The 14,228-nt window shown below is 33.6% G+C and overlaps 1 protein-coding gene across 1 annotated transcript in view; it reads left to right on the forward strand.

Moving 5' to 3' along the window:
- Positions 1–14,228, forward strand: part of Cdh9 (cadherin 9) — a 72,475-nt gene that overhangs the window by 37,505 nt on the left and 20,742 nt on the right. The window contains exons 2-6 of the mRNA XM_051150991.1: positions 1,766–2,060; positions 7,344–7,463; positions 7,927–8,094; positions 9,862–10,049; positions 10,993–11,246. Of these exons, the coding sequence (XP_051006948.1) occupies positions 1,766–2,060; positions 7,344–7,463; positions 7,927–8,094; positions 9,862–10,049; positions 10,993–11,246 (1,025 nt within the window). The remainder of the gene's footprint in view (positions 1–1,765; positions 2,061–7,343; positions 7,464–7,926; positions 8,095–9,861; positions 10,050–10,992; positions 11,247–14,228) is intronic.

The raw sequence follows: 14,228 nt of genomic DNA on the forward strand, positions 1-14,228 counted from the left end.
AGAGAGTAGTATAGTGGGATAATTGTTTTTTCAACACAATAGACATTATGGGGAAGAATGGATAAACCGAAAGTATTTTTATTCCATGTTTGTATATTTAATGCTTTTGTTGAATATATCGCCCTGATTTAGACTTCTCTCTCTTATTTATTCTAGCTGCTTGTGAATAACTTCTATAACACAAGCGTTAGATAGATGTCTTTGAAATGATGAACCTGTTCTTTACCCCACCACATGACTCCATAGCCTTGTTTCTAGGCTCTCAGTGTTAAAATGTATCTGACATTGTGGAAAACCCAACAGATTTCTCGTATTTTATTCTTCTTTTAATAACCACATGAGAAAAGTGGAGCAAATATCTATTTTAAATTGTATATATGGAACCTCATTTCATTTTGCTTCCATTACATAAAATTAGTACAATTTTCTCATGAAACATTAAAAGTCCAGGTTACCTAAAATGGAAAGAAAAAATAAAACTTAAGTGATTACTACTAGTGTATGTATCTTCAAAATTATTTTTATGAGGTTTGGTTAAAAGAAGAGACTTGATACCCTATGAGAATATATAGGGGGACGTAATCCCCCTCAGGAACAGTCATAGGGGAGGGGAATAATGGGAAAATGGGGGGGGGAGAATGGGAGGATACAAGGGATGGGACAAACATTGAGATGTAACAAGAATAAATTAATAAAAAAAAATAAAAAAAATAAAAAAAAATACTATTTAAAATGCCTAACTAAAATATTTAGTTGATGATTCACATCTAAGTTTACAAACCCAGAACATAATTATATAATAAGATAGAATCAGAATATAACAGCATAATAAAATCTAAAAGGGAACTTTTTAGTTAATTATACAATTTTTAAAATTTTAACAAATGTTTGGTACATATCCCAAGGACCTAGTCTCGACAGAGCTAATGGTCCGTTACAGTTTACAGTTCATCATCATTATTATTGTGGTATTTGATGTTCATACTAAGGTCATTTAGGCCTTTTTCCCAAATGAATGCAATCCAATCATAAGATTTTTTGAGAAGTTTTCTTTATAAGATAAATAATAATTAAACCAATTTATTTTTATTAAGATATTATATATTAACAGACATTTAGGCACTTGATTTATATCATTTGGTGTTTAAAATATTTATAAAGAACATAGTTTCTCACAATCAGAACATGGTAATAGAAAAAGAGCTTCCTTAACATCACAGTGAAATATCATGTAACATTTAAAAAGTCATCCACTTTCTGGGTGGATTCCATAAATACAGAGGCAAGGTTTTCATAGACCTATATGGACAGGAGACAACACAAGTTAAAATAAAATATTACTTCCACAGCAAACATTATAATGAGTTACAAAGGCCTCATGTTTCACCTTGATTTTAATTATTTGAAATGTAATTAAGTTGATATTTCAAACACAAAATGAGTTGAATTAATTTTTCTTCTTTGTATTATAATAGAGGTTTAAATTCTGGTAATATTCTATTCAATGGCGTATTTTGACCTCTATGTTTTAAAACAACCCGGGTATCATTTATTCTAAGCTCATTATCTCATGGTGAGTAACTATATGTATTTAATATTTTAAGAGTAAAAAATATGAAATACTCAGTTTCTCTTTGATCTGAAATACTTGTTCCAATCATCACTGACATAGTTATGATGTGGGTGGAAATTAACATATCAAATTGTTTTCATTGTTAGAACTACCCATGTATTTACAGAATTGTTCTTTTCTATTTCTTTGAAGCTTCACACTGACCAAGATAAAGGAGATGGGAATTTGAAATACATTTTGACAGGAGATGGGGCTGGTAATCTCTTTGTTATAGATGAAAATACAGGAGACATTCATGCTGCAAAGAAATTAGACAGAGAAGAAAAATCCCTGTACATTCTCCGCGCGAAGGCTATAGACAGAAAGACGGGGAGGCAAGTTGAACCAGAATCTGAGTTTATCATTAAAATCCACGATATCAATGACAATGAACCAAAATTCACAAAAGACTTGTACACAGCCAGTGTTCCCGAAATGTCTGGAGTTGGTAAGTATCCATTAACCTGCGTGCGTAGCATATTTGCTCTCAAAGTTTAACTATGAGCTTTCCAGGCACGTGACTATATGTTTCCTTCTTTCAAAAATGAGAGCTATATCTTAGTCGAACAACTACTTTCCAAATATTTTCAATAATTAATGTAGTAATGTCTCCTTTTAATTATAACTGACTGAGTAAAGTTGTTTGATTCCATTGGGATCAACACTTGATCCTCTATCATTCAGACCAAACGTCCAGGAGAAAGCATTGCTTCTTTAGGAGGGAGAGCTAACTGTGCCGGCAGCTCATCTCAACTTAAACTGAGAAGGGGAGCCACTTCCACATAACCAGCTCATTCAATTATCAAAACAGCCTTGTTTTGTAAGAGTGTGAAATACAACTTTATAGTTCAACCTGTTATTAAGAAATTCGTAATTCAGAACGCTTCAACAAATGAAAGATCAAATAACCTGTTGCATTATGCTAAGATCTTTAGTTATTTTTTCTGTGTATCTTTGTATTTCACTCTAATGGTCTTTGGCTGTCCATGGTAACTGGGAACAGCAGTTTCTCACTGTTCTGAGATTCTTCCAATTTCAAACACCATTCATTAATATACAAAATTGCTACTTGTATATGTGTTAATACATGCAATTTTATCAATATGTATTAGTTACATTGTGTAATAAAAAGTAAAGATTGTTATAAAATATCACTGAGGTAATACTGTTTGAATATATCATATATAAGATATGCACCACATTTAATCCCAGCACTTGGGTGGCAGAGGCAGGTGAATCACTGTGAGTTTGAGGCCAGCCTGGTCTACAAAAGGAGCCCAGGAAATGAAGGCTACAAACAGAAACCCTGTCCAGAACAACCCCCAACCCAAAACAGATATGCACTTTTCTTTTTTTTTTAATTTTTTTTATTAATTTATTCTTGTTACATCTCAATGGGTATCCCATCCCTTGTATCTTCCTATTCTTCCCTTCCTCCCATTTCCCCCTTATTCCCCTCCCCTATGACTGTTCCTGAGGGGGGTTACCTCCCCCTGTATATGCTCATAGGGTATCAAGTCTCTTCTTGGTAACCTGCTGTTCTTCCTCTGAGTGCCACCAGGTCTCCCCCTCCAGGGGACATGGTCAAATGTGAGGCACCAGAGTACGTGAGAAAGTCATATCCCACTCTCCACTCAAGTGTGGAGACTGTTCTGACCATTGGCTAGATCTGGGTAGGGGTTTAAAGTTTGCACTTTTCTATATTTAACTTTATTTATTTAAATATTTGTCAAAATATATGTAATATAATAATGTGTATTTGAATATAGAAATTATAAGAAATAGTAAATACATCTTTGATGGGAATGTTTTAATAATATGACTATTGAGAGGGTCCAAGAACTTGTGAAGAAGTTACTACCTTGTGTAAGCTCACCTATTTGAGGAAACTGAGGTTCTGTTATCATTTCTAGTAAAATGGATTTATCAAAAAAGCCAGGAGCCTTCAGGCATCATAAAGTCTTTGTATAACATAAAGCAGATAAGATTGTAAAAATGTTCTTCTAATAATTTTAGACTGTTATAATGTGCTAGATTGATCTATATTTCCTGGCATTAAGCTATTTTAGGTATATGTTATGGCATTTTATGAACTGACATTTGAGAAGAAAGTACATGTAAAATTATGATTGCTGGATAAATTATTTTGCAAATTATTTTAATAATTTATTTATTTTCATTGGTTTTCCAGACTTAGTAATACAATAAGCATTATTAAGATGACAGAAATGTTTGATTATTAGAAAATTTGATTAGAATTATTTATATGTTGTATATTTTAAATTTTATAGCATTACTTTATTATGTTAAAAATATTTTACTAATTTAAAGAGTAGAATATGATGACATCATTTCCATTTCTTTATTTTCCTCAAAACACTTTCATATACCATCATTGCTCTTTTTCAAATTGATAGCCTCTTTTTTGTTTGTTTGTTTGTTTTTGTTTTGTTTTTCTGTTTTTAAAATATATTTTATTAATTTATTCATATTAAATCTCAATTGTTATACCATCCCTTGTGTCCTCCCATTCCTCTCTTCCTCTCACTTTTTTCCCTTACTCCTCTCCTCTATGACTGTGACTGAGGGGACTTCCTCCCCCTGTAAATGCTCATATAGTATCAAGTCTCCTCTTGGTAACCTGCTATCCTTCCTTTGAGTGCCACCAGGCCTCCCCATGCAGGGGACATGGTCAAATATGGGGCACCAAAGTTTGTGTGAAAGTCAGACCCCACTCTCCACTCAACTGTGGAGAATGTCCTGTCCATTGGGTAGATCTGGGTAGGGGTTCGAAGTTTACTGCACGTATTGTCCTTGGCTGGTGCTATACTTTGAGCAGGACCCCTGGGCCCAGATCTGCCCATCATAATGTTATTCTTTTAGGTTTCTAGGATGCTCTGGATCCTTCTATTTTCCCATTCTCCCATGCTTCTCTCACCTAGAGACCCAATAAGCCTCTTTTTTTTATTAATTGTTTGCACGCAGATATACTGGCACACAGACGCACAAACAAGCAGACACACACACACACACACACACACACACACACACATAGACACTCATATACAAATACATAGAAACCTATACACAGAGGCACACCACACACACAGACAGACACCCATACACCAACATAAACATAGTCAAACATTTGGGCACATACACATACAAACATACACACATAGACACTCAAATACACACAAAGATACAGAGAGATACACATAAATAGACTTCCTTGAACACACACAAACACACACCCATACACACAGACACACAGACATACACATAGACACTTAGATGTATACATAGGCAAACATACACACAGACACAAGACATAGACACTTAGACACAGAAACACAGACACACAAACATACATGCAAACTGAAACAGATGTACATACAAACACAGTCACACACAGATATGAATACAAACAGATATCCATACACACAGACACACACAGAGATATAGATAACAGACACAGACACACTTAGAGACATACACTTTCTACACAAGTTTACACTGCCCTAAATAATTTAGTGTCAGTTGTTTGGTTTTCACTTCCTTTTATAATAACAGAATGCAGGATGGAAAGATGGCTCAGGAATAAGACCATACATTCATCTTCCTGAGGCCCTGGGTTTGATTCCCAAAACCCACATAGTGTCTTGTCATTCTATAACTCCAGTCCAAGGTATTTCATGGCCTCCCCTGATTTCCTAGGAAACCAGGCACATATGTGGTCACAGACAAACATGCAGACAAAATAAAGAAGAATATTTTTCTATCAAATATGTTGATTTTTACTATAGAACATTAATCTTTTTCCCTTTGTTGAAAATAGAATTTTTTTGTCCTGAAATATATTTATTCTGTTATCTCATATAACATTCCTCCCTCTGCTCTTTCTGGTAGATATTCTTTGATATTTAATGTACTACTATTCCATCACTCCACCATGTATATGCTCAGGTCACTTGTCTTCTTACATTAACCATAATATATATATTTTATCTTTTTATATATTATATATAATTTACTTAAAATAAAACAATATAATGTCAAAAATAACTATTTTAAATGTTATTTTAAAAACTACCATTGATACAATTATTAATAATTATCAAATACTGAGTCTCTAGATTGCATTAATTTTCTCTCAGGCTACTTTTCTATTCTGTAATATTTAAGTTTGAGAAACATATTTTTTACAAATCCCAAATATGATCTGACTTGTAGTGCAACATATACCTTTCCAGTCCTCTCCACTGTAGTGAATTTCAAGCTAGCACTCCTTGATAGTTAACTTCACAGCTAAGTCAAATTCTGATTGCTTCCTGTGCAAATTGAGGTCCTTTTTAAAGACTCACTGTCTATGGAACCAACAAGGAACCCCTAAATAAGCAGTCTGTTGGGGAAAATCACTTAGAATGGATGGTATTTACTCAGACTAGCTGGTTTTAATTTTCTTCGTGTCGCTTTACTGGATCTGTGATATGTGGCCCAAGGGTAAATGTCCTACATGTGCCACAGAGATTAGGTATTAATACAAATGAATTCCTGCCAATCTGCACAGCCTACACTAGTCAGTCCAGAGAAAGATTGTGTCATGGTTCTAGAAGTTGGGCTGGAATATTGAATAATATCCCACATTTTCAAGCCCAAAGAGAATTTATAATGCCAAGAGAAAAACCAAAACTCAGTTTTTCACATCCAATTAAAAGGATATTTTGGTTTCCTCTGCACTGTTGGAAATCATCACACTCATTTCTGAAATCCCTAAAACACAAAAGCTTAGGAAGGGGAGAATTCGCCTCTCTGATTATCACATTAATGAACGCGGAGGAGCCTAGCAGAGAACAGGTGATCTTTCCAGGCTAAAGGGAATTACACAGACATGTTTCAGTTTGATTCCTTAATCCACACATTTAACCAAACCTGAATAAACATGGTCTGTTTCCTTTGGGGCTTCTGAAGAAAGCCAAAGGATACAAAATAAATAAATAAATAAATAAATAAATAAATAAATAAATAAATAAATATCGCACAAAACATTTAAAAATTGTTAAAGTAGGATAAAATATTGTCTTTAGCTTTACAAGTTAAAGATTGAATTACTTTTATCTTAGCAGAAAATACAATTGACAATACAACAAAATGAAATTCATAAATTAACTTTTGAGAAAGATTAGTAGTTCATTACTCCTAATGGATTTACAAGTCACAGTAAATCTCTGATATTATGTGCCCAGAAGAATATAGTTCAATTCCTCTTTCTACTATTTTACTGGAGTGTGTGCTTACTTCTGATGTTTGAAATCAAGATTTTTGACATTCTGTAACATTAATTTTGTTTGTTTGGTTAGTTCTTCATAGAAAGACCTCTTAATGTTTCATTGTGTTTATAATCACGGTTCACTAAGGTAAAGAAAAATAGGAGGTTTCAAAAGGTTAAATTTGTTTTTATGCCTTCTCATTTAGCGATAAAGGTATTAAAAGATCAATGTTGCTGTATTTAGTAAGAACTTTCCTCAGCACAATATTTCTATTAATTGTTCAATTCGTTAAATTCTATTAATCTTTGTGAAGAAATACAATATATATTACCTGCTTTCATAGTAAAGAGTAAATTTACAATTATTTTTTATTTAAGAAAAGTAGTGAGAATATGGCTTTTAAAATAGCAGAATATTTGGAAGAATTGATGTGTCTGTGCTTGGGCTGGGGCTGGATATAGGTACATCTGTTATACAAGTGACAGCCACCGATGCAGACGATGCCAACTACGGGAACAGTGCCAAAGTGGTTTATAGCATACTGCAAGGGCAGCCATATTTTTCGGTTGACCCAGAATCAGGTAAACACATTTATGCCTTCCTTAGTCTATTTCCTTCTATATCATACAGTCTGATACACAACTTTTAAAGGGAGTTTTCTGTTTTCAGACCTATCCAGTCAGTTTTGGGTAGCTGCTTTCTAGAGTTATTTTATAGAAATGAAACAAAACACCCTTTTATTAACAAAACCTAATTGGGCCTAGCTCTTTTAACTATTGTTTATTGGGGTTTTAATTTAAGAGACACAAAATTCCACAGAGGTTAATATAATTTGCAGAATAAAATATACTCAAAACTTAATGAACATAATGATTATAAAATTTAAAGCAAAGTCTACTGATCAAAATTTTAAAACGCACAAAACAGAATGACTTACATCAAGTTACTTGTAGACACTCTCATTGCCTCCATGTATCTTCCATAAAATGGATTTTGCAAGGCATTTATTTCAAAAGTCAATTTTTTAATTTTTATTTTTTAAAGGTATAATAAAAACAGCGTTACCAGACATGAGCAGAGAAAACAGAGAGCAGTATCAAGTGGTTATTCAGGCCAAGGACATGGGCGGCCAAATGGGAGGTCTTTCTGGAACAACTACAGTAAATATCACCCTCACGGACGTCAACAACAACCCTCCTCGGTTTCCACAGAGTAAGGGAGTCTGTACTGAGAGTGTCATGGGACCATTCTCAAACACACTGGAATTATGGCAGAACTCCTTCTGGTCTAGAACTTCTGCATTTCTAGTCTCTTTGCTCAGAGCCTATTAATGTACCTCTCTCCTAAAAAGAAAAAGATAAAATTTCTTATTATTAAGAAGTGATGATACATATTCCTGAGTAGGTATATAAGAAAATAAAATGAGGCTTGTTTGCAACTTGATGTTTTGCTAGCTTTTGATGAGCAAGAAAGCTTTTCAAGCTGATATCTTCACAGTTACTCTTGCCTTCCCACCCTTCTTCTGATCACCCAGGGTTGGAATGTGGGCGCGAAAGTCTGTGTGTTTACATTCAACATCTACACTGTTCACAATTCTTAGCTAACTTATAAACAAGCATTATTAGCCTTCATGTAATGAATTTTAAAACACAGATTGGTGTTTTATCATCTTTGAAAACAGGATCTATTTTAAAGCAATGTATGTGGGTTAAATTGGCAGCATTTTAATACTTTTGGTTTACTTACAAAGTCATGAAAACTTGATTGTGATAATGTTAACATTGAAATCATCTAGTATAGAAAAAACTGTTAAATTTTAGTGTTATTTATTTTAGTGAAATGTGAGTATCCATAAATTCACTTGCACTTGTCACCTCAACTTTCCATTTGGTTTCTCAAAATATACTATAAGTGTATAACTGGATGAATTTTCATACTGAAGTTTATGTTATCTCTTAGGATGCTAACAGAAGAGATGTATACACTATAATACTGATAAAATGCTGAGTTCTGGGCCATAAAGTAAACTGAATATATATATATGTTCACAAGTTCCACAGATTTCACAATTTTCTTGTTTTACTGACTAGACTGTGACATTAAATTTTAGTGAAATGAATATAAAGCCCCACAGTGAGACTTAAAACCTGCGATTCATAACCACAGAAATCACTGGAAGGATATTAGACTTTGAGGTCAGGGAATGAACTCTCTCCTATCTTTTTTCACAACTCAGCAAGATAATTTATTTTTGGGCTGTCCTGTGAAAACAATTTAACTGAGATGCTGCTTTATAAGGACTCAACATGCTACTATACAGACTCTTTGACTTAATAAACGCCCAGAAGCCAAGTTTAACATTTTTATTTTCTATTTCCTTATTTACACATTTATAAACAGTTTGCAAATACAATGTTTGTCATTAGGAAAGAACAAATTTTGATATATGTCTGAATCTGTATTAAACATGAATAATATACTACTTAAATACATTAAAGTTAAACATACATACACAAAAATAACCATAATAATGATATTTTTGGCTTCAAAATTATTTTTCCTGAACTGTCTTAGGATGAAAGAATAGAGATGCAATTTCTCAAATATGGACCTTTCTTCTTTTATTCTAAATACATTTGAAATGTGGCAATATTTAGAGTCATAATCAAGACACAAACAACTTGTTTTCATGGATGTTAGACCAAATGTTCTGGATCCGTACAGCAGGCTTCCACATTCTCATCGAGTAACCTTGAACATCCTTTTAGTCTTCCTGGAAATTATACTTCTCATGTAGAATCTGAAAAAAAATTCAACTACTATACATTATTTTTCCACTTCACAAATCTATAACTTTTGACAGCATACAATTCAATATGATGCAAATGTCTCTCAATTTAAATCACTTTACTGAGATGGGAACAGAAATTTTGTGTAATCCTATGTTGAAGGTGAAGGAAGCTATGATTTAATTTACAGGCACTTATCAATTTAATTCTCTGGAGTCTGCGCCTCTTGGAACCCATCTTGGAAGGATAAAAGCCAATGATCCTGACACAGGGGAAAATGCCGAGCTGGAATATAGCATTTCAGAAGGAGAAGGATCTGACATGTTTGCTGTGATCACTGACAAAGATACACAGGAAGGGATCATAACTGTCAAACAGGTGTCTCTTGGCTGTCTTCCTATTTTCACTCAGTGCTCTTTAGTTTATTGTTGCTTTTCAGTACAGATAAAAGCAGATGGATCTACTTTTCATCATCTTTTATTTGCTGTCCATCATTCACAGAAAGTAGGAAAACTGACTTCACTTCAAAAATGTGATACATTGGTCCTGATACTTACACTGCTACTCCTGCTCAAATGGGTCTGCTTGTCGTAGACAGGAATCAGGCCCCAAGAAAACTCAAGGGTACTTGCTTTGTGTTTCTTTGTGGAACAAACAATAGACACAGACCCATCACTATTACTTGATATATTTCTCAAATCTTTTATTGTAAGCGAGGTCATCTATGTAAAATTGAGTAAATTAAGAGCTAGAATTGACCTTCACACCTCCTACCTGAGAATTAGTAGTCAAAGTATCAGGAGGTCCTATTCCATATGATCTGATTTATGTATATTTTCTTGATTTTTTAATTAAGTACTTGAGAATGACATGCAGCAATGTAAAGACTGATATAGCTAATAATAAGTTTTACTTTTCTTATCATTCCTTTATATGTTTCTTTTCTAAATATTCAAGTTGATGAAATATGAAAATTATTCTAGATGTATGTTTTAGTCAATCTTCTGATTTTAATAGTATTAACTTTAACAATGCTGCTATTTAATCAGTATTTATTTAGATAATACTTTATTTAACTTCCCTAGAAAAATTGAAGTTAATTGCCTAGCGGATATCAATTCACTATACATTCCACTACAGTTATATTGTATAAGCATAGAGCAAATACACTATTTCATTAGACAAAGTCATTGAGCAATAATTGGGATAGTTACTTAGAAATAGTTAATATAAACTTTAAGTGTTTAGTAAACATTCATATCATCAATGATTGCTATGTCTTCCAATGTATCCTAACATTTCTTACTTTCTTAAAACTCAGAATTTAGATTTTGAAAAGAAAATGTTGTACACTTTAAGAGTGGATGCAAGTAACACGCACCCTGATCCTCGATTCTTACACCTTGGACCTTTCAAAGACTCAGCCATGGTTAAGATATCTGTGGAAGATGTTGATGAGCCCCCTGTGTTCAGTAAGCTTTTTTACTTGATGGAGGTGGATGAAGATGTGAAAGAGGGAAGCATCATTGGACAAGTCATTGCATATGACCCAGATTCCATGAACAACATAATAAAGTAAGTACTTGAAAAAAATCTATTTACTTGGATAGTCCTGTAATCCATTTTAATACTTATGTCACAACTGAAGTTGTATAATTGTGTGAATCAGAACAATAAATTCCTCCTGAACATCCACTCTCACCTCTGCTTTCTTCTGAATATTCCAGAGTTGCGATATTATGATACTTCACCAAGAGTAATAATATGGAAACATTAGGCATTTTAATAAATATCCCATGGCAGAAAATCTAGTTTCTAAAATAGACAAGATGTAAATTTTAGACTCAGCCACAAATTTTAATCTCTTAATTATTAATGTGATAATTTTATAATTCTTTTTGTTAAATAAAATCAATGTAAAAGTTTATTTTGTTCAATAAGTATATTTTAAAAGACAATGGATTTAATAAATAGCTAAATATCAGATGGTTTATACTAAAATATATACAATAAATATATAGAAATGAATGTCTTGAATAGAAACTTTGTAGCAAAATTTTATAAATATTTATGAAATTATATGGTGTTAGAATAGACAAAGTCTAAGGCCATACTAACCATGGCCAATCTTCTCTGATCTCAGAAGAACAGAAAATAAAATACTACATATCAAAATTTTGATGAATAACTTTATTATTATGTTCACATATCCACTGAAAGTATTCCTAAAAGGATAATGTGAGAACAACAGGAAAGGCAAAAGTGTTAATTAGTAATGTATAATAATTTTCAAATTTGATTTGTAGATTCACCATTTCAGAAAGTAGTGTTTCTGAAATTTAAATACTTTTTATAAACTATCTATTAAGAAATATCAAGATAGATTTGCTTTGGTCACTATGAGAGCATATGTGCCTTGATTAGTTAATTTTGATGGCCTTGTTCTTGTGTCTCTCCATCCCCTCTGTGCCTTACTTCTTTAGAGCAGACGTATTTGATAGACATATCTCATTTACACTCTCTCTGTCTGTAATGTCTGGTTCTGAGTCTCTGCATCTGTTCCAATCTGCAGCCAGATGAAGTTACTCTGATTATGACTGAGTAAAGCACCTATCTATGAGTATAGCAGAAAATAAAAGAGAGTCATTTATTGATACTCTTTCTTTTTAGACCTGGAGTGTTTGGTATTACCTTACGTCCTTGGACTGTCTAGTTTCTAGCTCTTGGATACCCTAGTAGTTTCCAGTATGGGTTCAGTTGTATTAGGTGGACCTTTAGTTAAATCAGGAATTTGTTGGCTACTTCCACAAGTTCTGTGCCAACATTACCCTAGCATATTTTTCAGGAAGGACAGATTGTAGGACACAGGTTTTTTGGCTGATTGATGTTCAAAATTTCTTTACTGGTACCCTGCAATATCTTGTTGCACCAAAGACACTAGAACAGAGGTGCTCAACCTTCCTACTGCTGTGAAACCTTAATACAGTTCCTCATACTGTAGTCATGCACAACCATAAAATTATTTTCAGTTCTACTTCATAACTGCAATTTTTTACTGTTATAAATTGCAATAAAAATATCTAAGCTTTCCAGTAGTTTTAGGTAACTCCTAGGAGAGTATCATTTACACCCAAAAGGGGGCAGTGATCAGGTTGGGAACCACTGCACTAGAGCTTAAGAGTGAAAAGCTCCTTGAGGGCAGCTTGACTTTTCCATGTTCAGTGAGTTGTGTGGGTATTGTCCTCAGCAAAGGGACCTTGCTATCAGTTTTCAGAGAACAATTCTTTATCTTGGCAATAGCCTGGGAAGTCTAGGGATTTCCATGAGACCCTCTTTATTCAACAATACACAGTCTCACTACTGGGTGCCTTTTTGTTGACAAGAGGTGGCCAGGTGAGACTTAGTGTCACCCGATATTAGGAGGCTTCATTAGGATCACCTTCACATATTCTAGTACATTGTTTCCATATCCTCCCTCAACATACCTCGATAATAGCTCTCCCTTCCACATTCTTTCTACACTCTCTTTCCACCCCTATCCTACCTGACCCTCAGTTTCCATCCCTATTCTAATCCACCTGTAAAATCAGCTCTACTTCCTCCTGCTAGGGAGACTCTCCACACCTAACCATTCAGAGCCAACAGACTGTAGCTTGGTTATCATTAACTTAGCAGTTAATAAGCACATATAAGGGAATATATACCATGTTTTCTTTTTGGGTCTGGGTTATCTTGCTCTGGATGCTGTTTTCAATGCTGCCATTATTTTTTCATTGTAATTTATTGTTTTAATTTAAGTAAGTTATTCAGATTAGATCTCAATTTTTAATCCCTCACATATCTTCCCATTTCTCCCTCCTCTTTTCATCCTATTCCCCTCTCCTATGTCTGTGACAGAAGGGGACCTCCTCCCAAATAGGGATAATTTTACTTCCTCCTTTTCTATTTGGATCCCCTTGATCTCCTTTTGTTGTCTTATGCTCTAGCTAAAACTTCAAGAACTATATTGAAGACATATAGAGAAAATGGGAAGCCTTGTCTGGTCCCTGATTTTAAAAAAATGTCCTTGAGCTTCTCTCCATTTAATCTGATGTTGGCTATTGGCTTGCTGTATATAACTTTTGTTATGTTTAAGTATGTGTCTAGTATCCCCAATATCTCCAAAACTTTAAACATGAATAGGTGTTGGATTTTATCAAGTGTTTCTTCTGCATCTAAAGAGATGATCATATAGGGTTTTTTCTTTTAGTTTGTTTATATGGTGGTTAACATTGATGGATTTTGGTACATTAAACCATTCCTGAATGCCTGGAATGAAGCCTACCTGGTCATGGTGGATGAAATCTTTGATGTGTTCTTGTATTTATTTTGTGAGTACTTTATTGAGTATTTTTGCATCAATGTTCATAGAGAAATTGTTCTGAAATACTCTTTCTTGGTTCAGTCTTTGTGTGGTTTAAGTATCAACATGACTGTGGCCTCATTGAATGAATTTGATAATGTTCTATCCATTTCTATTTTGTGAAGTAGCTTGAAGAATATTGGTATTAACTCTTC

The sequence above is a fragment of the Acomys russatus genome, chromosome 9, assembly GCF_903995435.1.
Source record: "Acomys russatus chromosome 9, mAcoRus1.1, whole genome shotgun sequence".
NCBI lineage: Eukaryota > Metazoa > Chordata > Mammalia > Rodentia > Muridae > Acomys > Acomys russatus.